This window comes from Periophthalmus magnuspinnatus, chromosome 4 (assembly GCF_009829125.3).
Source record: "Periophthalmus magnuspinnatus isolate fPerMag1 chromosome 4, fPerMag1.2.pri, whole genome shotgun sequence".
Classification (NCBI taxonomy): domain Eukaryota; kingdom Metazoa; phylum Chordata; class Actinopteri; order Gobiiformes; family Gobiidae; genus Periophthalmus; species Periophthalmus magnuspinnatus.
The window spans coordinates 10493928-10517729 of record NC_047129.1 but is presented as its reverse complement, the minus strand read 5'-3'; the positions used below and the strand labels follow the sequence as shown (position 1 = coordinate 10517729).

The window sequence follows — 23802 nt, the reverse complement described above, 5'->3', positions numbered from 1 at the left end:
TATGCAAGTGCTCCCTCTGCTGATCAGGAGGTTTTAAAACTGCAGCAAGATTTTAAAGAAATACAAAATACCCTCATAAATCTTCAATTGCCATCGAATGCAAACAAAACTAAGTATATGATTTTTTTTTTTTTTCTAAAAAATGTGCAAGCTAGAAATTTATATACACTAAATGGCACACTGATTGAAAGAACCAACACTTATAAACAGCTTGGGTTTTGGCTTGACAAAACAAATCCTTAAAAAAAATAATCTCAGAACTATGTAAGAGTTTAAAATCAAAATGATAAATTTATTACAGAAACAAATATTGCATCCCATTCAATTACAGAAAAGTACTGTATTATGAGACATAATAAACTGTACATGCAGACTTCAGCCTCTACTTTGAAACCTTAAGATACATTCTTTCACTCAACCCTTCGTTTCATTACAGGTGATAAATTAAAAGCCCTTCACTGTATTCTCTATGAAAAAGTAGGTTGGCCATTGCTATCGGTTAGAAGAGAACAACACTATATGAAATGTATTTATAAGAGACTACTTCATCGACTCCTGGAATATCTCACTTGCTTGTTAATCATTGATAAAGGGACATTTAAGACAAGATCACATGATTGTATAAGTCTAAGGACTGGCTGCACCAGAGCTGAGATGAAAAAGGACTTCACAAAGATAGAATACATTTCAAGGACAAACAAAATCGGATACTTTGATGCTACAAATGCAATTTCATAAGCAAATATTTATACTCACACCTGCCCCTGTTTTTAATGTTTTAAATGGACTTATGTACTTATTTGTTTATTATTTATTTACTATTTACTTATTTGTTTTGTTAGTATTTTTTTCTGTATTTGAACAGGACATCCATGAAAGAGAGAGTCTAAGTGCGTTCATTGGGTCTCCCTATATAGATAAAGACAAACAAATTAATACATTTCCATGGAGAACAGAAGGTTTGGACCCTCCATCAAAAAAACACTTAACATACATATTTCTCCTTTAATAGCAAGAAACATTTATTTAATAATTTGTTATTGCAACTTGAGCAGCTAACAATTCCCAGGGGATGCAGAATTTCTGGAAGGGATGACATCAGTGCTGAGTTGAACCCAAAAGCAGACTGAGGCAGATTAAAGTTTAACAATTTTGCTGGAGCGAGTCTGACCGAGAAACAGAGGTGAGTAACTGGAGCGGCAGGTGCCGGCAGGACCAAGGCACAGAGGTAAGCTGGGTGGCACACAGGCTGTAGAAAAACAGAACAGAATACCAGGTATAAAATTGATTGTTCATAGGTCGGATTCAATTGTTTCACTGATTTTTAAAAAATCCATGGTAGAATTAGCCTTTTAATTGCCAAAATGCACATGTTTTGTCCTGGTTAATGTTAAGTAATCTCTAACAAATAATAATTTTGTTCAATATTTGAGGATTTTCAGTTTTAAAAACAATTAATCTTTCATAGAGCTGCCCTCCATCTGAAATGATGAAATAATCAAACCATAAAATGTGAATGTAAATTCATAAGCAAGCCCGTACAAACATCACTTTGCCAAGATTTGCTTTCCACATTGTTGTGTGTTGTAGCCTAGAAAATGGTTCATAATGATGCATCTTGTTGTCATGTAGGCCTATTCAGTGGATTAGTCAAATGGAAGTATGTGCATTTAAATAGAGATGACCCCTGGGTCTGAAAATACAGCTCAGGAAGAGCACACACATGCATGGCCCCTGTCTGTGGAACAAAACCTTTGTTAATTAACTTGAACCTGTTTTTCAATGAAGCGCCAGCCGGTTGCCTGCTGATGCACAGCCAAATGCTGCCAGTGTGAAATTATCATTTTGCTTGCACCTGTTTGCAGCGCCCGGAGCGGGCTGTTTGTTTTACTCATTATATTTGTCCCCTGATTCAAGAGTTAGTAACTCTGAGCTTTGTCAATCACATAGGCTATCAAATACATAACAAAGTTCTTACTTAATAGCATTTTATTTTGCTGCAATCTTGACTTTTCCATTTATTTTGGGATATTTATCATCCTTTTCTTATCCATATCATCTGCTGTGGTCTGAAGTAAGCAACCAAGCAAATGTGCAATATAAATAATTGTCTTGCATCCTGCAGAAAAATTTCTTTACTTATTATTCTGCTGTTGCCTAGAAGTGTAAATGGTGACTTCACTTCTTTACAAAATAGTAAGATTTGGTTGAAAATACCTCATCATGATATTTATTTGTTAATTTTGACTTTTGTTGCCATTATCTGTTGATGTAACTTGCACCTTAGAAGGAATCAACGTCCGCTTAATAGTTTTGTCATTTTCATGTAATATTTAGACTACATAGGAGGCCTGTAACAAAATCTGCATTTCCAATATATCCATGAACATTAATGATGCACAATTTAAGGCTACAGAATGTAACTTTCAGGGGGTGGCACTCATCTGCATGTTCCATGGGCATAATTTGAAACTCCCTGGAGATAGATATGATTTATGCCATAGTACAAAAAATCATTAAAAACACAACAACATGGAAAAAGGGCCTCCTCCTGCTTGTTTGAGGCCCCCACCAAGCCAAGTTTGTGTTGTTTTTCAATGTTTTACTGCATTAAATTAACTGCATTACTAAATGAAAAAACAAAACAAAATAAAAATAAAACAGAATTTAAAAAAATTAAAAAAAAACATGCATTTATTTTAGTCTATTCTGCGGATAAACGTTGTATAGGCCTACAGTAACAACAAAATACACACAAAAATACCAGAAGATGCAAGACCACAATACCGCCACACGGGGTCAGTGTTTCGCAAGTATCGAGAGAGACGGGTTTGGGCTATTGTTAGATTTATCAAAAATAGCAACTTTGCAACGATTTATCGCGACAAAAACGGCTTTGTGGCACAGCTCACCTGACACCACGCAGTACTCAGTAGAATAATTTACATGACACCTCGCAAATACTGACTAATAACCGTTTTGGATCTGCCTTATCGAGCCCAAACAAAGGACTATGCCCGGGCAGAGATGGTCGCGTGGTGGTCGGGGCGCCTTTAAGACCCTTTCTGAATAATTAATGACGTCGCGCTGTAAACACGACTGACGCTCGGCTGCGTGGTGGCCAAAGCATCCTCAGAAACAGAGCAAACAGCGAATCCTTTCATTTTCCCTGTTTATTTCAGTATTTTCCTCGCATATGCTGTCCCAAAAACGTAGACGACGGAGCTGCGTTTCTCTCTTTACGTGCCATGGCTAGAAAGACGGACACCCCCGCGTCCGATTATGGTGAGTGTGTGCCATCGTCTTTGTTAAAAAACGTCAGGATATTTTCCCCCCTGTGCCGAGATAACGGGATGACAACAGGACACAACGATGCTATGAACCAAAAATGTTTATTTCCATTAATTCCCGGGATGAGCGTGAATGTTAATCGTAGCTTTATGCACATTTTAAGCTAGTGTTACATTGTCAGCAGCTAACGGTCGTGAGTAACGGTTATAAATGGTGAATTACACTGGTACCAAAAAAAAAAAACAAAAAACACTAACCATCTTCAAAATGTAGCTATATTCTGTTTATTTCTTACAATAGTCAATACTGTATATACAATTTAACAACTAATCATGATTGGTGCTGTAAAATCGTGCTATATTCCCTATGTTTTGTTTAGCCACTCCGAAGACAATAAGACAGCTGTTCAAGTGGCCCGGATCAGAATAGTTTATTTTCTCATATTAATTCGTTTTAAGGGTAAATGTGTTTTATGTGAGTTTAACAGGCTATACTAGAAATCAGCCTTTGCTTTGAGTTTCAATCAATCAGTACAAACCTATTATTGCTTGTAGACATTGAAATTTGTTGTGCAGTGGCAATATGCTTCTGTTTCTATGTCTGATTATGTCTTTGTCCTACAGTAGGCCTATCATTCTGACACTTACCCCTCCACTTTTGCTTACAACGAAGTGGATGGCTGTAGGTTCGTACAGGTTAAATCACTGTCCTCCAATCTTTAATTGCAAAGTCTTTGTTGTCTCTGAGTGGCTATAGCTCAACCCTAGTCATTTTGTTTCTTGTTTTTCATTTGTGGGCACTTTCTGTCCATTAGCTTGCTTTAGTTATTTTGTTGTTTATCCAGACAATATAATCCTTTATCTGCTGCAGAAGCCACCGAAAACAGCAGACTCAATTCAAGCCCTGTCTGTGGCCTGTTTGATGGAGCATTCCTTCACTAAGACATTATGTAAACTAAATGGAAAGAAATGCATTGAAAACAACATGCAATTGGCAATGTTAGGGAGTGAGAGAACCGTGCAGTTGATGTTGGTTCTGTTGATAAAATGTGGGAGATACTGACAATGGTATTTATACAATCCATCAGAAATATCATAAACTGTACTAATAAATATTTCAGTTCTGCTTTGCGTATTTCAAATGTGAATGGACAGTGTATTTTCTTTTAATTTAATCAGATCATTATCATGTGTCTATTTGGTGAGCGGTCCTCTCATTCTGTTTCACTATCTTGAATGTTTTTCATGTTGCTGATCCTTGCGTACTTGAGACCTCATGACTCCAGTGCACTGCCAATCACCAGTGCCTCCTGTCAGCTGGAGAAAACCCCTCACCAAGGCCTTCAGAGACACATCCCAAAGCTTGTTAAATGTACAATCTGGAACTTTAGACCTGAGACCAACATTATTGGTGATCTGATAATTAGATGTTTTTGGTGGCAGCAGATGTTTTTCTAACAATTCCTGATGAAATGTACTCAACTAAATTATATCATCATAATATAGTTCATCATACACTGTCATAATTTTGCATTGATAGCAAATTGTGATTGAAAATACTTTGGTTGGTGGAGTGGCTTTTACCATGAATTAAAAGTGTTATTATCCAATAAATAATTAGCTATTGAAGCTTGCACAGAGTACATTACAAACGTGCATATTAAGCAGCGTGAGACAGCATTGAAAAGATCTTACGGCTAAAATGCTCTGTTGCATCAACACTACCCAGAGTTACATAATGAGATAGTTTAATTAAAAACTTATTTTTCTATGCATTCTCCACTGGAGCATGGGATGAATATATTGGGCCTCCCGGTGTTTAGGTCAGCTACTATACGTGAGTCGGCCCCTGGTGCTTTAGCTCTGGCAGCTAGCTTTGCACAAGACTAATTTGGTGTTTAGCCCACACCGCTGAACAAGAAGGAGACAAATACTTACTTCAGCACAAGCACAGTAATGTGGTCAAATGTGCTTATTAAAAACCCCTTAGCATCACAGCCAGGAAGTGACCAAAGGAAGCAATGATGAGGGGGCAGAGGCAATGTGGGCTCCCAGCTCCAACCAGTGCATAAATGTTGTTGTGTCCCTGGGCAAGACACCTTATCTATGTGGTGTTTGAGTAATGGTTGGAGGGGCCGATGGTGAAACATGCTTGAGTCTGAAATATATACTCTTTTACTATACATTATATCATAGGTATAATATTATATAAGGGAAGTAGCAATAGCATCTAGAGCACAGTAAGCTTGGAAATACTTGATTGGCCAAAAAGGTAATGACGCCAAAAGGAAGTTGAGGTTAGTAATTTGTTTCAGTGTAAATAGGAAACAGAATTTCCTACAGTTCTGAAACTTGGGTTGTGTCTTTACAGAGGGCCAAAGCTTAGGTTAGTAGCAGCTTTGGTGAATGGTCAAAATTATACGGCAGTAAAGGCCATTTGGAAAGCTAATTTGAAACTAGCAAAAAGGGTGAGATAAGGTAATGCACATCTTATTAAAAAAGTCATATTGTGCTGCTCTAATTTGCACTTAGTCATCCATCAGTGCCAGACTTGGCCTACATTCAGATTCCATCTTTTAGCTCAGCTGATTATGTAACTCTTTACCTATCCAGTTTTCAGTGGAACTATATACTGCTTCCGAAGTTCATTGGAAAAGAAAAAAGTGGAAATCATTCTATTGCAGGTTTGTAACTAACAATTTAGATATGACTTCCATTCAGCTCAAAGTGTTGAGTCGTACACTGTTAATTAACAAATTTCTCGCTTGGGCAGCTTTGAAAAACGCAGCATTTTTTATACTTTAGCCAATGCAAAGACATGTGAAAGTGCAGCCAGTGGAGGTTATGGCTCAGTTTGATCCCCAGAATAAAAGTATCAATATTGGCATTTGTCTTGCTGTTGTGGCCGATAACCTATATTTTCAAACAAGGATATCAAGCTTTTGTCTACAACAAGGCCCACATGTTAAGTATTGGGGCAATACCAATGGTGGCACCATCCAAGTGTCCTTCTGTTGATTTACCATGAGGTTCCTTAATATTCATATTCTTTGCAACTAGGTCTACTTGTTTAGTTGGCCTGTTCATCATGGTGTTTAGAGATATTTATTGATGATGTTGGTCCTCATTTACTACTGATTAGTGATGTCTTGTTTTAGTCCTTGAGATGGGGAGTGAATATTTTGCTATTCTTAGTTATACAAGTTGGACAGACACAGCATGGAGACCTTTTGTAACTCTCCTCGTAGCTGTAGAGATTTACAGTAGTTTCTTCTCATCTCAGTATCAGTGTGTAGTATCAGATAATTCTGTATTTGAGGTTTGTAGGAATGTGCAATAAGCAAAAAAAAAAAACAAAAATTGAGCCAGAACATAATTACAATGATGTCATGATTCATGTAGACTTAGTATCTTCATTAGGACTGCAAGATTAATCACAATGGAAATGAAATCACAATTTCAATGGTCACAATTGGAAAATTGCAAAGACTGCAATGATTTATTATCTGATTAATAGCTAACCCTGTAGGCCTTTACAAACATTCTGAACATTCTGAAATGCATATACCTGTCAGAACCTTTATGAATTTAAGTGCCTTTAAGGTAAATAAGTCACGTTGTTATGACACTTCATTCTTCACTTTGATTGGTTAATCCCACCTGCCATTCACAAAAGATTGTTGACCAATAGGTCAATGAGTGGGTGGGGAAAATAGATATCAACGTCATTAAAATAGCGTGACATTGACGGGATCGCGATTAGATTTTTATTGTTACATCGGCCAGCCCTCTTGTCAGATGTATTGTCTTCTCTAGTTTTTCTCAGGAGTGTAGCCGATGTCAGACTTTCCTTCAGGCAGCCACACAAGTAACCAAGGTCACAAAGCCCTGGCACAAAACTGCTCTGAGGGCCCTGAGCAGCAGGGGTCTGTCATAGCTCCCTCTCCCGTCAACTGCAACTCCCAACCCGCCTCTCACTCCACCGACTGAGACAAGAGAGCACTCTTTACTCTTCTCTTCAAAAACAAGTCATTTCTTTTCAGAGAGCACCAAGTGAGACAGACATGTGTTAATACATCCAGAAATCCCACAGAACTCAAGTCTTGCACTGAAGACCAGCGTTTTAAGCGTGGTACCATTTCCCAGAGCCAAAACTTGTGCAAGGCAGCTAAGATGTTTCGATGACAATACCACATATCTGACAGGGAAATAAAGACTGAGATCAAAGAGACACCATGGCCTGTGGTAATAATCAAATTGACTCTGATTAATATATTAAACCATTCAAAAAGATTAAAGGAACACTTCAGATCTCACCAGATAATGATGCTCAATAGGCAGCTGCATATTCTCCAGGCCTCTCCAGACCCTCACACATCACATATCAACCTGCTCCCATCTGTTACAAACACAGGTCTCAGTGAAGGAGCTGTCTATTCTGCTGTTTCTGTGGCAAATGTAAAGCCGGACAGTAAGCGCAGGGCCTGAGAGGACATGGGGTCCTCAGGTCACCTTGATGAAGTCTGATTTTGACTGTTTCATCAGACACACTCCAGCGGGAGCTACTCAACCTGTAGACTCTTTGCACAAAGGAGCAGATCCTGGGTTGTGCGCCTTCTTCAGTGCAACTCAAAAAAACCTGTGATTGTCTGAAAAGATGACGAGGCAAGGACAGTGACCTCCTTTGCCTCTAAAATGGCCCCTGTTTTTGACAACTGTCCACCTCTCTTGTCACCATGGAAATGACTTAATTTCAGATGATCTGACAATAATCTTACAAACTGCTATAGCCGCAGTTCTATTAATAAGCTGAGAGAAAGCACAGAGTACCTGAGGTGCAGGAGCTGTGCAGCAGACTGTGGCTCTATAAAGAGGCCAGTGTGGGGCAGAGGCGCCCCTGGACAGTGGAGCCAGTGTGCTGTGTGTGCGTTGTGTACACAGAGTGTGGAAAATGTGAGTCTGAATATAGGTGAGCCATGTGTCAGCCACAGACCGTTAGCTCACACTACTTAGAGGACTGCTGTATTTCACCTCACATTCAGTTATTTTTCTCTAAGACTCTTTTCATGAGTAAGAGCAAATGTTTCATTCTTCCTTGTCCTCACTTATAACTGAAGTCTCTGTCTTTGTCAGAGTCTGTGATGTTAGATCTTTAACACTGTGAATGATCCATACATGCTGTTGCCACGTTTGTGACTTGTCGCACATTAGAGCCTTTTATCCTCCTGTAATTCCTCAGATGCTCTGATAACCACAGTGTGTATTGTCATGACCACAACAGGACGTACTGGCATTATCTAACACAGAGTCAATACCAACTGTACTCCACAGCACTGCACAGCTTGCCTCCGGGCTTTTTCCAAATGTGTCAACAAATCACCATTTTCCAGGCGCTAACGCTAACAACAAATCACCATTCTCCAGGCTAACGCTAACCAAAGCCCACAGCACACACAGCTCACAGCCTGGTCTCCTGTTCTGGCAGATAGGCAGGCTAAGCTCTTGTCTGATGTACATTATTCTTCTACATTCATTTAACAGACTATCACCTCCTCAATATTTAGAAAAATAGACATTTTATAGACAGAAAAAATAGTTTTATTTGTTGTTTTGGCTATTGTACCATAGCTTCAAATACTGCAGTAGTATTGATAGTAGACATTGTCCTTTGTAAGAAAGCACTGACACTCTGCAAGCTGTCGCCTCACTGGCCCTCCCTGATCTCAGCAGGAGTTTCACAGCTCTTACCTGCCATATGCACAAACATGTTTTTGTCACTTATGCTTTGAACAATAAGTTGCATGTAAATAATGTAAGTCATCTTCCTATATATATATATATTGCTATGCACTATGCTCTTTGTTTGTTGTGAATGACTCCAGCACAGACACTGGAGCATACCTTTGTTTTTAGACAGGCCCCAGTGAAGTATGGGTCTCACTGATATAATCAGCCTGAACTCGGATGAGCACCGTATTAAGCTTCATTCATCTTGAACTGTGTTTTCCAAAATTTAACAAACCTAGCGGTCATATGTGGTGTCAATGCCTGATCTCATAAGATCTCAGAAGCAATGTCAGGGTGTGAAGCAAGGTGCTTCACACCCCTGACTAAAAACTGATCCTATATGAGCTATTGTATAGATGTAGATACTGTATGTATTTCCTAGTATGTAAGTAGACACCGTATGCTCCAGTCCAGTGTGTCTGCCTGAGTCTGCAGCTTTATGCACCTCACGGACTGCTGATAACTGCTCTGTCACTCCTTGGCTTTACCATCCTTCAAACATGCGCTGCTTCAACAGGTTCAGACAGAACATCCTATAAAGCTTTTGTATGACTGTGCTGATAAAAATAAACATTACTCATCGCCTGTTAAATTTAGGGGTCATCAAATTTTAAATGAGTGGTAGAACTGGCCCTCCAGATTTGCATGCAAATAGTATGGTGTAGTCACAGTTTTCAAAGGTGACTGTATGGTTAGAAATGGGCAGATGGGACATGGACTTACTCACGCTGTCCCAAAGTCTGTCTAGATATCTCTTCCCTCAGAGATGATTAAAAGGGCCACGTACAAGCACGTCATAGATCCAAATTAGGCAGGGACTACTCGGACACAGAAGAGACCGCCCAGGATTTATGCAAATTCATGTTCCTCATCCCCCGTCAAGTACAGCCAGATGGAGGGGGTCCAGTCATACTTCAATATTATTCAACCAATCAGAAAGCCTTAAAGTGGGTTTGATTAGCTGTTATCTTAAGACCTGTTCACATAATTTATTATATTTTTTACACCTTTTTATGCCTGGGTGAGATCATTTGTCTTTATCCTAATCCTGCAGAGCATGTGCTGTGAATTGGCCTATTTTAGCTCATCTTGCCCTCTAGTGTCACAGCTGGTAAGTGCGCCACACCGGGACTGGAGCAGGAAGTGTAAATGATTCAAACATGGAGTCATTGTGTTCACACATGAAGTGTACCTTAAGCAGTTTTGTTTTTATGTTTAATGTTTTATTCTGAACTGTTTGCTAATTGTGGACTTTTTTCTTGCAGGTGAACCACGCAAGTATGACCCTAACTTCAGAGGGCCAATCCATAACAGGTATTAGATGCATGTATTGTGTAACATTGTTAGTTATTGCTTTATAAGAGTATTTTGGACATTAGCAGCAACTATTAAGACTAAATAGTGATCCAGGTTTTTCAGTCCACCAATATTGAATATCCTCAGATCCTCTCTGCCAATTTATACCAATGCAGAGACTTTGCTTAAAATTGAAAAATAAAGAAGTCATCAAACCAATACAAATGTAATATGTGAAATTCAGCAACAAGCGCTAGTCAAAAGTTTTAAAAAATGTGATACATTAATTAATAACCCAGAATAACTTAATATATTTCTTTCTTATAAATTGTATACAGTTTACAGAATAAATAACATACAATTTAGCGGGAAGTCAGTTATTGTTGATATTTGGTTAATTTTCCTCTGATTTACTGTCTTTACTCTTCTAAATAACAATTTGACCCGATGCACAGCGCACAGAGTCAGTCCTGACAGACTGATCATTTGTCATTCTTAACATTCTGTGTTAATAAAGACTAAGGCTCAGTGCTGGCAGCTCTCTATGCTCAGACACAGATCAATGTCCATAAGTCAGACTGGAGCTGCTGTTAGCCCAATGACACACATTATTACCCAGACACAAACTCTCCCCACACTGGACCTGTAACAGTGAAGGAGGCCTCTGTTTCATAATCAGCCACACAGTAGGACGGCAACTGATGGAGCGGGATATCCATGGGTTTCAGAATGATGAAAAGTTAGGACTGTTGCCATAGCAAATAACAATTCAAAGTAAAATATTAAATGCCTTCCCTTTTGATATAGTCCCTGTCTGAGGTTACATGGGGTCCTATTTCTTTTATGTTCTTATATGCGTTTGGCCGTGGAAGCTGGGTGCTCATTGAGCCCATTTCACTGCTGCAGCTGAAGGCACCAGAGCAGCTTTGATGTTTCTGAGGCTCTGAGGCTCTGTCTTAATGAGGATGGGGAGAGGACAGGCGCTCGGCTCGTCTTGTTCCAGCTCTGCCTCTGTGACGATGCTCCAGTGAAATAACTGTAATGTGTGTGGTGGTTACTGTGCAGTGTGACCTCAGTAAACCAACTGTAGTAGTGATCAACCTGCACACATGCTCAATTAGGTACAAGGTTTGTAGCCAGCCAAAAGAGCTTTCTGTGTTCATTCCAATGCTTTGTCTAAAAGTGATTTGAAGGTGCGATTAAGAAGAAACAGTAATAACCAATCAGAAGAATGTGATGTGTTACCTGTTGATTTTCTTCACAGGTGAAGACAGCTACTTGATTACTTCCAAAACTTTTCTCCTTTTTAAAGGAGAAAATCTTTTCTAGAGGCTGGTTACTTTGTCTTTCTACAACAGTTGAAAGGAAAATAGTCATTCTGGCGTGGTCCCCATATTTAATGTTCTGTAAAAGAAATTCATACACTGAATATGCCGCATTGTAACCCCTCTCCCCTGGCACTCGATGAAATGAAACCTCTATGTAGCAGCTCCAGACTGAATTACTGAAACACCATTAGAATATTGTTTTTATTAGTCCAATGAGGTTTGTTTGACAGGTTCAACATTTTCGGTGAAACTGTTAGGCTTAAAAACAAACTAAACTTTGATCTGAAAAAAGTTTGTGAACTCACAAATATTGCAAGAATTCATCTTGCTGCTCAAGCTAACTTTTTATAACAGTGAAAATAATGGTGTCTTGTGCTCTACCACCTGAGCCACTGTACACAGAGGAGCTGTGGCACATGTGCCCTGTGTCTCAGAGCCTGAGTCTGACAAGGAGATAAAGGCTTCTCATTGAACTGACAGAGCCTTCAGTTCGGACGCTCTGCCTGTCAGAGCAGAGCTGTTCTGTGGTGTCTGAGCTCACAGATTTCTAAGGAGCCAAAATAATATATGTTTGACTACTACTCACCTTGTGACCATGTGCAAGCCATATCTCTGAGATAGTAAAGCCTTCTTGACTGTGTCAGCTCTGTTAGACCTGATACTTCAAAGGTGACTTTGTATTAGCACAGTGCTGCTGCGCTTGCACAATGACTTAATAACAGTCAGGTCTATTTAAAGCAGTGTGGAAACCTCCAACAGTCACATTAGGCTAAAACTTGCGGCTGCATACCTCTGTGCCAGTGCTAAGTTATCCACAAACTAACTGAGGGCTGCATAGACATGGAATGCAACCATTGCCATGGCAACAATGATGATCTTCCCTTTGTTCATTTGAATGAAATGAAATGGTACTCCCATGTGTCTTTGTTAATAATATGCAGCGTCTGCTTAGTGCACATCCACTGTCACTAAAACACAACCACTGTTAAAGTTATTTGTTTGATTAAGACTAGATTTCTACATTTTATTAAGTACCACAAGCCTCTCCTTTATCTTTCATTTATAAACACAGAATATTCCTTTTCATGTCTCCATTTTGGCTGAGGTGTGAATATTTACAGCAAAACAAAAGCCTAGTCAAGGCATTTCAAATTTATACTTTGAATAATTTATATTACAGATACAATTCATAACTTCAGTCCCCAGAACAGGCTCTCTGCACAGATTGCACCAAGCTGCATTTATTAATGTTGTTGCCTCCTAATTAGACCTGCACTTACAAACAATCTCTGTTAATTTGTGATTCAAAAGTGAATCACCCAGCTGTTCATTTAGGCCATTCTGCACGCACAGTTTAAACACTTGTTTGTATATAATTCATTAGTTGCCACTGGAGCTTAAGTTTAGCATTTCCTTATTATTTCCATTTTATTTGTAGGTTGTGTATCTCTGCCTTATAGTGCAGTTTTTGATTGAAAGGACTATAGTCACTACCCAATCAACCCGCAGTCACGTCCAAAGCTGGGCCTCCGTTTCACATTCACTTTCTAAAGAGCGGAAAGACTTGAAAGAAAACTGGAGTGTCTGCGTTGATTTGCAGAGTGAAGTTAAAGGAGGGCATCTGTGTGAGCCTTGTGTTAGCGGGCCCAGCTGAATAGGCCAAAGAAAGGTTGACCTCAGTGGGCCGGAGTACATCTTGTCTTGGGGCAAAAGTGAAGCAAAAGCAGCTTGTTATTGGAGACATGAGGCAAGAGTGAGGTTGTGCTGAGCATGCACAGGCCTCCTCACTGATGCTGTCTGTGTGCGCCCGTGGGACACTCCACTCCAGGGGGATCCAGAGCCTCATTAGAAAGTCAGCAGTGCTCTACACCACTCCTCTGAAACCTCACAGTGGAGATGACAGCTTGTCATGCCTCCCAGCCAGTGCTGGGATCTGACAGGATCTGAAATTCAAATGCAACACAGTGGAGCCATGATTATCCACAAAATATAGACCAATAAGTTTTGGCCTCCTCACCCTTTCTGCCCTGTACAAAAAACAAAATGTCTGCCACTAACACTCCTCCCTTTGTCAGGAGCTGCACGGACGTGGCCTGCTGTTTCATATTCATCATTGTCATTATTGGATACATCGCTTTGGGGACAGTGGGTGAGTCTGACACACTGGTCAACTGATATTTATTGTTCATAACAACTGACGCATATTTTCTGTTCTAATACCGATGTCAAGACTTTGGCTTTAAGTATCTGCTGAAACACAATATCAACTGATGCCAGTGCAGAGACTGAAAATATAATTTATTTCCTTTAAACACAAATCATGTATGATTGTTCAAATGTGGTTTGTAACTGTTATTTATCAGTTAAAGCAACCTCAGAACAGCTTTGAAAACATACCAGTTCATTGGCCAGTAAATCATCACCAAATGGACCAAAATAGTATATCGACTGAACCAATATCTTGGGACCGATATCTACTACATCAAAATTTTCAGCCATATCGGTGCATCCATAATATAAAGCACATAATTATAGACAAAAGCATTACATTTCACAAGGTTACTTACAATAGAAACAAATGCACATTATGTACAAAAAATCTAAATAACTAGGGTACGTCAGAGACTGAGACTATTTGTCTGTGCTTGCTGGGTCCCCTTTTGGATCTTTATATAGTTATAGCAGAGAATTTTTGGCTAGAGTACAAAAGTATTTTTTTCTTGAAAGTTGCCTTACTCCTCTGCAACTCTGATATAAATGTACTTTGAAATGCAATTTCTGTTACAAGGTGTCCGGTCTTGCTTTTGTTTGAATGGTCTTTGTTGTTGGCCCTCTCTATCACACGTCCCCTATTAAGTGGAAGCTAAAGGGCTCTAACACAGTGTTGTTCAGGTTGAGTAAATAAATGAAACGCAAGAAGCAACCAGTAAATTGGATTTTGGGGTTATGGCTACTCCTATCTAGAGAGATAATACAGAAAACAAATTAAAAAAAACTTTCAGCTGGACCAGTCTAATAACGTCGACATGATACTCTTTGTAAGTACTGTACATGTGCAATGGTAAAACGTCCTCCTTATAAATATTCAGAAAAGTTATAGGTATGAAAATTTTTTACACATATCCATATCTCTATCATTTCATAAGAAGGTCTGTTTTTCAGCCTGGAGCTTTGGTGACCCCAGAAAGGTGGTTTATCCGACAGACAGCAGGGGCCAGTTCTGTGGACAGAAGGGGATACCCAATTCGTGAGTTGGAAGCCATTTGTTTTTTGTTACATTTTTGTGGAGCAGAATAATGACAGTATGTTTGATAATTTCATAACTTTCTGTAGTTATGACTTCACAAAAGACTGGCTACGTTCAGATAGCAAATGATTAATTATAGTAAGCTGTAGCTTTGCATGTGAAGGTCTGCTGATAAAACAGTGCAGAGTAATCCGCTCTAATCTGATTGTGCTCTTTGTCTTCTTCATCGTTTGTCTCCACAGAAACAAAACAATATTATTCTACTTCAACATTTTGAAATGTGCCAATCCTGCTGTTCTAATTAACCTCCAGTGCCCTACAACTCAGGTACAAGCCCGGCCAAAGCAGTTCTTTGTTTGCAGCTTTTTGTCCAGCTTTGAGTAAGGTTGTTTTCACACTGCCACTAGTTAGGTCGATGTAAAAGACCATTCGCAGTGCGCTTGAGCCAGTGTGAACACAACAGTCACATTCTGGACCACATTAAAAGCACACTCCCGACAGCGCTTAAAACAGGGCACCTTGGAGCGGCTCCACTCTCACTCTGGAGCAAGGCGAGTGAGGTGTGAACAACCTCGGGCCGACCTGTGCAGATCACAGTGACAGTAAAAATGTTTCAAATTGGGAGAAAAAAACTGTTGGATCAAGTATATTTGTATGAATGGGTGCTACAGAGCGGCTGTTTAACATGTTCGTCTGATGAGGCTCTTTGAATCAGTTTAATATCAGCAACAGTCTCCTCTCGGGTCTGTCTGCCTCTCTTTTCAAAAGCACTTTCTCCTCCGCCACCAGCGCATACAGTCATCACAGTGTATTTAGCCTCAGGTGAAAGAAAAGACCACTGCGTATAGGGGAAGCGAACACATGTGCACATATTCGTAGGACTCTGTCTGCTGCCATACTGAGGTCGGCCCATAGACCGCACCAACATGTGAAAACAACCTAAAACAGATCAGGAGCTGACAGTTTGTTTGGTTCTCCAGCTCTGTGTCTCCAAGTGCCCAGACAGATTCGCCAGATTCCTGGACTCGCAGTCGGGTGCAAACTGGGAATATTACAAGCAGTTCTGCAAACCAGACTTTGTCCTTGGCAGTAAGGTAAGAATGGATTTGAGTTGTGAACAGACTTATTGGAGCACACCTTATTTTATATCAGCTGGTTAAAAGGCGCTTGAGCAGACAGTGCAGTGCATGATGGTCCGACAGCAGGTGGTAGCAGCGCTGCTGACGTCAGGATGACGTTGTTTGAGAGTCACAGGGAGCTGTTGTGTGGGAGGGTCATACACAGCCACAGTTTGAACTGAATCATTGATTTACATCCCACATAATTTCAAGTTTGACAGTGTTATATCTATATACAGACTATGGTTACATCACAGAGGATACAACCCTGTGGCTCCCCTCTGACACTTCACACCACTGAACTACACTGTTTTTCTCTTTGGGTTTTAGCCAAATTCAGAAGTATTACGAGATGAGGACTGTCCATCCATGATTGTGCCAAGCAAACCTTGTAAGTCAATATTCATTTCCTAAACACATTAAGCTTAATAAGTAAAACTGTGTTTGTGTTAATAGTGAAATAATGTGTGTTATAGTTCTTCAGCGGTGCTTCCCAGACTTCAACACCAGAAATGGAATTGTGACCGTAGCCAATCAGACCGTCTTCAGGGATGGGCTCAACATTCTGAGAAATATCAGTGACCTCCAAGATGCTGCAGTGTAAGTATTGACATGAAGCAGAACTCCCATTTAACCTCTTCATACAATAGTAGTGCTGGTGGTTTCTTTTGAACATACTGCAGTCTGTAAATGTGTTGGTGTCAATAGGCCTCTCAGCTCAACACTCAGAGAACACAAGGCCCATGTACAAGGGTATGGAAGAAGGGCGTGTTAGTCATGTCCAAGAATGTGAAAGCTCACATTCTTAACACCGTGCATGAATATCAGCTCATATTTAGACTGAAGCCAATAGATCATGTATTTCTCTTGAAGAAATGTGGTAAAGATACATGATTTTTGTTCTACAGTGAACTGCTTTATTATAACACATGCATTCATCCTTTTCTATTTGCAGTAAAGTCACCACAGTCCAGCCAGGAGGGGAAAGGTCTCATAGAATATTTTGTTATAGCTTTTTCAGATTGGCTTGCTATTTCATTTGCTTTGTATAGATTAGTCTAACCTTGTTTAAGGCTTCTGTTTAAGTGTATGCATCCAAGACTAGACTATTAGTATATAATTATTATACATATCGTTATTACTTTCAGTATAGGGCCCCCCTGGTGGGCAGAATAGTTCTCAATGAAAATTTGAGTATGGGTCATCTAGGAGGACTGGACATGATCCAAACCCATTTCTTAGACAAGACTTCTCTGGCCTTAAATTAAACCTCTTAATCGTCATTACACTGCTTTCACAGGCTTTTGTCTCGCCCAAAAGTGACTTTGTCCTCTGTAGAGGTCCTCTGTGCTGCAGAGCTCATAGGGCAGGTGTTTGTGGGACACTGCAGTCTGAGGGCATTCGTTTTGTTTGATATAAATGGTAAATTATGAATTTTACGTGCTCAGATGAATACATATACTTTTCATTACTAACTACATGCTCTATCTAAGCCTTTCTTTTTAACCAGCTTAGAAGGCATATGCTACAAACCTTTTAACAAATAATACTATTAAACTATTGGCTTTTTTAAATTACATTAGAATATTAACAAGAAGTCAAGCAGATGTTCTTCTTGTATTTTATTTGATCACATTTGCTTACAGGGGTATCAACAATCTTCTGAAGGCCAAACAAGTTCTCACCAGGATCATTGAAGATTATGCAAATACATGGCACTGGATTCTGATGTAAGAATGATTTGATATTTCAGATTGTCTTTTTGCAAGTGCTCTTCAATGGAAAACCCAACTTGAGTTCAGTTTTCTGTTGGTGTTGTTGCAGTGGTCTGGTGATCACCATGGTGCTCAGTCTGCTCTTTATTTTGCTTCTGCGCTACATTGCCGGTGTGCTCCTATGGCTTATTATCTTTGGTGTGGTGGGTGCCATTGGTTATGGTAAGTACAGCCTGCTCTAGAGTCTAGTGGCTGCTCCATCTTGCTCTGAAATACTGTTCATCATTGGTTCCCAAACATTTTCTCTAAGGTCCCCTGATTTGGCAGTGCAAGTCTAAATATTATGTGTAGTGAAGTGTCAAAAAGTTCACATATATACAGTACCTTACAGAATAGGGCAAGAAACTATTTTCAATTCATTCAATACATTTTTTGTTATTAAAAACAAATAATCTTCTATCTTGGCCTGATTTCATAAACATAATGTGTGCTATTTGTTGAATGTTTACTGATAGGAATTGGCTATTAACCTCTCCATTGAAAAGAGATGGTCATTCACATTTGGAAACAATTGGATCTCAATTTTGGTTACAATTTGATTAATCCCGACAAAGAACAACATTTAATTTAGATCAGACTTCTGCAGGTGAGCAGGTTACAGTGTATATTAATTTCAACAAGATCAGCATACATTAAAAATTCCTTACTATATATTGACAATTTGCTCTTGCACAAGTTTATGCAAATTTTTGCTTTGCCACGGATGATCTTTAAATTTGATTATTTGATTTGGTTTGGAATCAATGTACTTAATATACTTAAACTTGATATAAAGTCATCAAAGATTTTGTACCTAATTGATTTGCTTTGCCTTTTGTGTTTAGGTATCTGGCATTGTTACTGGGAGTATAGCACCGTGAGCAAGACGCCAGGCTCTGATATGACCATCTCTGAAATTGGCTTCCAACAAGACTTTTCAGTTTACCTTAACCTCAGTCAAACTTGGCTTATTTTCTGTATGCTTACAAATCTTGTAACCCTCTCCAAGAAATATGGTCATTTTGCTTGTTTATGTGTATTATCAATATATTCATGCTCTTTCCATAGTATGCTTGCTTGCTGTAATCGAGGGGATCATTGTGATTGTGTTGATATTTCTGAGGAAAAGGATATGTATTGCCATAGCATTACTAAAAGAGGCAAGTAGGTAAGTAGATGGCTGCCAATGTTAAATGGGTTTAGTTTGGCTGGAGTAGTATGACTCTTACCCTCATTTGCAGGGCCATTGGAAACATCATGTCCACACTCTTTTACCCCCTCGTCACCTTTTTACTTGTGACCATCTGCATCGCCTACTGGGCTGTCACAGCAGTGTATCCCTTTATTGTGAACTGAAACTATTTTAGATCATCTGATAAAAGCTAAAGACACTAACATTGTTTACTTTACCAAAGTACATCATATTTTTTTTATTTCCTTGACTGGCTTGTCATTAGCTTCTTAGCATCTTCAGGTGAAGCCATCTACAAGGTCTCATCACCAGATGGCACATGTATGTATGACAATAGCACATGTAACCCAACGGTAAGTTTACTGCATATAGAAGAAAAATGTAAGAACCAGTTAGCAATATAATATTTGCTGAAAGTTGTCTCATTTTTCTTCAGAACTTTTCACAGAGCAACATCTCCAAAGCGTGCCCAGGATCACAGTGTAACTTTGCCTTCTATGGAGGGGAGAGCTTGTACCATAAGAACATCCTAGTTTTTCAGTTCTGTAATCTGTTTGCCTTTCTATGGATGGTCAACTTCACCATCGCTCTGGGGCAGTGCACATTGGCAGGCGCCTTTGCATCATATTATTGGGCTCTGAAAAAGCCAGATGACATCCCTCCATGCCCACTGTTGTCGTCATTCAGCAGGGCCATACGGTGTGTGAAAGGCATGGTGGAGATGGTTGTCTACAATGATTACTGTCATCAGCAGTTATTAATTTTGTGTGTCTTCAGTTTTCACACAGGATCCCTTGCCTTTGGCTCCCTCATCCTTGCCACAGTGCAATTTATCCGAATTGTTCTGGAGGATTTAGATCATAGGCTAAAAGGTATAAGTGCAGGTTAAAGATACTCAAGCCTCATTGTATTTGACATTTTTGATCATACTGTATTTTGCCAGGTGCACAGAACAAATTTGCTAAGTACCTGCTTAAGTGTCTCAAATGCTGTTTTTGGTGCTTGGAACATTTCATCAAGTTTTTAAATCGAAATGCATACATTATGGTATGTACTGAAACCCTACTGCACAAGTTACATGTCTCTAATACCTAATAATAACTATTAACTGAAACCAACAGATAGCAATACATGGAAAAAACTTTTGCACGTCAGCCAAGGAAGCGTTCTTCCTCCTGATGAGGAATATTCTTAGGTATGATTTATTATGACCTTAAATATATATTTGGGGGAAAAAATCTAATTTGGAATACCAAATATTTTAAACTCACCAACTCAAAATTATACAGTTAAAATGTCTTCCCAGTTACTGAAGAACAATGCATGCTGGTTTCATGTTTTTTAAAGTTCTCCTCCTGTCCACAGGGTGGCAGTCTTGGATAAAGTCACAGACTTCTTGCTTTTCTTGGGCAAACTGCTCATTTCAGGAGGGGTTGGTGAGTTAGATGTTTTTTTGTGTTTCTGATTTCAAACAAAATAACAGTAATTTAAAATATATATTGCTACTTAGTTAGTAAGTACTGTATTGGTAGGTTTAATTGTGTTTGTGTTTCATTTTAGGTGCTCTTGGATTTTTTGTCTTCACACATAGAATACCATACCTTCAGCAGCATTTGCCAGTGCTGAACTACATTTGGGTACCTGTTGTGGTAAGAACATGTAAAATCAAAAACTGTTTTGCCATCATTAAAAAATGATTAACAATAACATTTCTTTTTTTCTCAGACAATTATACTTGGATCATTCATTGTTGCACAAGGCTTTTTCAATGTTTATTCCATGTGTGTGGACACATTGTTCCTCTGCTTTTGTAAGTAAATACAGTGCTACATCTGACACATGATTTGCATTTGAATGACCAAAACTATAGATTAGGTTTATTCTTAAAATATAAATAGTTGGGTTGGTCTACAGCTCACATTTTCTAACTCTTCTTCTAGCTTTTACACTTTACTATATTTTCAGCTCTTTGTACCTGCAGAACTAATTGCATATCTATACTAAGCCTTTACTGTCCACTTCCTTTCTCACCTGTCTCTACTGTTGCCTTTCTCCCTGCCTTGTCTTTCCTGTCCCGGGACTGGTATCAGGTGAAGACCTCGAGCGGAACGATGGGTCTTCCTCCAGGCCCTACTTCATCTCTCCAAATCTGCACAAGATCCTGCGAAAAGGGGAGGAGGGTGCCAAACTATGCGATGTATCCTGAGTGACGTAGCCACTGGACAAAACTGTTGACTAAATTCTATATATGCTATATGCATGGAGTCCGGACTATCGGAGCAAGTATTGTAGGGCTAAACTCAAACTGGATGCATCCCTGGACTGGGATAGTGTGGACATGGCCGGACAAGTTTTTGTTCAGTTCCACACCAAAAAGGCATTGTAGACAGACTTTAAAAGATCTGTTCACTTCCTTTCTCAAGATGACAAAACTCTTGCCTTTTCTACCACCTTTATGTTTCTTTCTTTTCTTGTGTGTATTCTCTGCTGACCTCTGCCTTATATAGAGGGTACACATCATTTCACTGGATGGATGCACAAGCTCAGATTAGTACAAAAATTACAAAGGCATTTTACCCCGATATTGTAAGAGGACCTTAAATGTACAGCTGTTCTTGGTTGGAGCGACCTCTTGTGGCACTTTGGTCTTCTATTGTAAAGTCCAGTTTTGTATGCACTTTGACATATGGGAAAAGAACCATGTGAATTTGTCGAGCATGATATTTGCTGGCTGTTGATGTTTACCATAGGTTTTAACGGTTGCTTTTATCCACTGTATTTATACTAACTCAATCACACCCAAAATAGTGTGTGCACTTAGCAAATCCATGTATCCTAATTTTTTCTTTAACATATTACCCATATATGTACTGTAATGCAGACAGAGACTGTGGGAGGACTTTTAAGACTTTTTTTCCCTCAAAACATAAACAGAACCTGACAATATTCAGGAAGCGTCTGAATGCAGCCACTAGTTTATGTGCCTAGTCATGGGAAGAAAATCCTCTTTTCTCTTGTTTTAGATTTAACACCAAGACTTTTTTGTGATACAGTTTATAAAAGGATGTCAAAGCCATTTTTGGTAATTTTTTTATTGGCTGGGTCAGATGTAGTGCTGTTTAATACTAAGTATAATACACTCATCTGTCTGGGAGTTCTTCAATGTTTCTTTTGTACAGAAGATTTTTTATTGACAAATCCAATGAAAATGTGAATCCTTTTTGAATAAACATAAACGGTTTAAATACACTCTGGTCTTTTTTCACAATCTAGAAATATGTACAGTATGGATTTTAACTTGCTACTGCTGCCCCCTAGTGTACGATCTGGAGACAAACGATGGCACGCCTGAACGACCCTACTACATGGACAGCCCTCTGCGACGCATCCTCAACAAGAAGAATCTCAACAAGAAGAATCTCAAACCGAGAAAGACGTCAGGATGAAAGAAAGACTGACAGTGGAGGGAGATGCAGTTTTTTTCCAAAAAAAAAATTCACTCAGCAGCCTTTTTATTCATACACAAGCCTTTTGCACTATGAAGACGTCATTGTCCTCATTTCAAAATGTCTCAGTGATTTCTTTTGTGATTTCATTTATTGTATTTATTGTATTTCTGTAAGTGATTGTGTTTCTTTGCGTGTTTGTAAATTTCCGACATGAGCCAACATCCTATATAGAAACTTATATTGTTGAGGTTTTGTTTTTTTAATAGTTCTTGTAGTTGCCAGTTTTTGCCACAAGGTGATGCCAGGTATCATCTAAAGTTCTTTTTATTCTTTGTGGATTTGAAGCAGTTTTGCTATAGTTAACTAATTGCTAAATTGTCTCACGTTGAGATATATATTTTCCATTTACTGACCAGTGTTTTCACTTTGAAGTTGTAAGGACATAATAGTAGAGCTGAACCAAGTGCTCTATACTTAAGTGCCTAATTTCTGAGGTTACCACTCAGCCTTTAATTGTATTGCAGCTCTCTGGTCAGGCCTTAATACTTTCTGAAGAGGTTTCAAGGTGCTGAACTTGATGTGTTTTTATTATAGTGTAATATGTGCCGTTATTTGTTTCTGAAGTTACTCAGATGAAAACTTTTTTTTTAAATAACAGTTTGTATTAGTAGTGCTGTTGGATCAAATCTTAAAATATCTTAAAGTTTATATATTCTTCTGCAAATGTTTCTATACCAAATATTTATTATTACACAGTTTCTTTACATGTAATGTATTACAGATTCTTGTATTTTGTTATTTATTAACATTCCTTACAGTGCAGCTATTCTTCTTTAATAGAATGTAAGATTTAAAGATGTAACTCATCTTTTAATCTAAGTAATGTACATTACATTGTGTTATTTGTAAAGTGGCAGTTCCCTGCTCGATTGACCTGGTCGAAACATGTGCAACAAAATAATTAAAAGCCAGTACTTATCTGTCTGATATAACATTATACTGTTTATGCTTTACCTACTTTCCCAGGTAAAGTTTTGATTCTTACAAGATGATGAGATAAGTCACAACAGTACCCCTGTGTTTTTACCGTTAGATTCCTTTGGTCAACCACAGCCAACAAGTACACACAAGTAAAAGTACTCTTTGGTTACTGTGTGCGTCAGGCTGCCACCACAACATTCAAGACACGCTCTGACGATTCCAATAGACAGATTGATGAGCTAAAGTGATTTATTTGGTCTTATTTGATGCTGCAAAAATGTGTTTGTTTTGCCAAAGTACATTTATGTAACTAATTTAACATTTATGTATATTGTTTACAAAGGCAGGCACTGTATAGAC

The 23802-nt window shown here is 38.9% G+C and overlaps 1 protein-coding gene across 2 annotated transcripts; it reads left to right on the top strand.

Moving 5' to 3' along the window:
• Positions 1-3099: 3099 nt before the first annotated feature.
• slc44a5b (solute carrier family 44 member 5b) lies at positions 3100-23793 on the top strand. 2 transcript variants are annotated; one of them, XM_055221385.1, is made up of 22 exons: positions 3100-3285; positions 10343-10391; positions 13777-13850; positions 14864-14948; positions 15191-15275; positions 15929-16042; positions 16397-16457; positions 16543-16666; positions 17713-17796; positions 17891-18003; positions 18666-18797; positions 18889-18988; positions 19062-19154; positions 19278-19365; positions 19449-19711; positions 19790-19884; positions 19956-20059; positions 20134-20207; positions 20378-20448; positions 20573-20661; positions 20738-20822; positions 22331-23793. In XM_055221385.1, exons 1-22 carry the CDS (start codon positions 3249-3251, stop codon positions 22456-22458), a joined length of 2148 nt encoding a protein of 715 aa, XP_055077360.1. In that variant the 5' UTR covers positions 3100-3248; the 3' UTR covers positions 22459-23793. The 2 variants fall into 2 exon arrangements, with proteins under 2 accessions (XP_055077360.1, XP_033821387.1); XM_033965496.2 differs by lacking the exon at positions 22331-23793 and adding an exon at positions 21103-22258.
• The last annotated feature ends 9 nt before the right edge of the window (positions 23794-23802 follow it).

Excerpts from the sequence above, each read along its gene's own strand:
- slc44a5b (XM_055221385.1), top strand. The coding sequence starts at position 3,249 with ATGGCTAGAAAGACGGACACCCCCGCGTCCGATTATG. Across the intron at positions 10,392-13,776 it reads AGAGGGCCAATCCATAACAG|GAGCTGCACGGACGTGGCCT; the intron begins GTATTAGATGCA and ends TCCCTTTGTCAG. Across the intron at positions 19,712-19,789 it reads TCATTCAGCAGGGCCATACG|TTTTCACACAGGATCCCTTG; the intron begins GTGTGTGAAAGG and ends GTGTGTCTTCAG.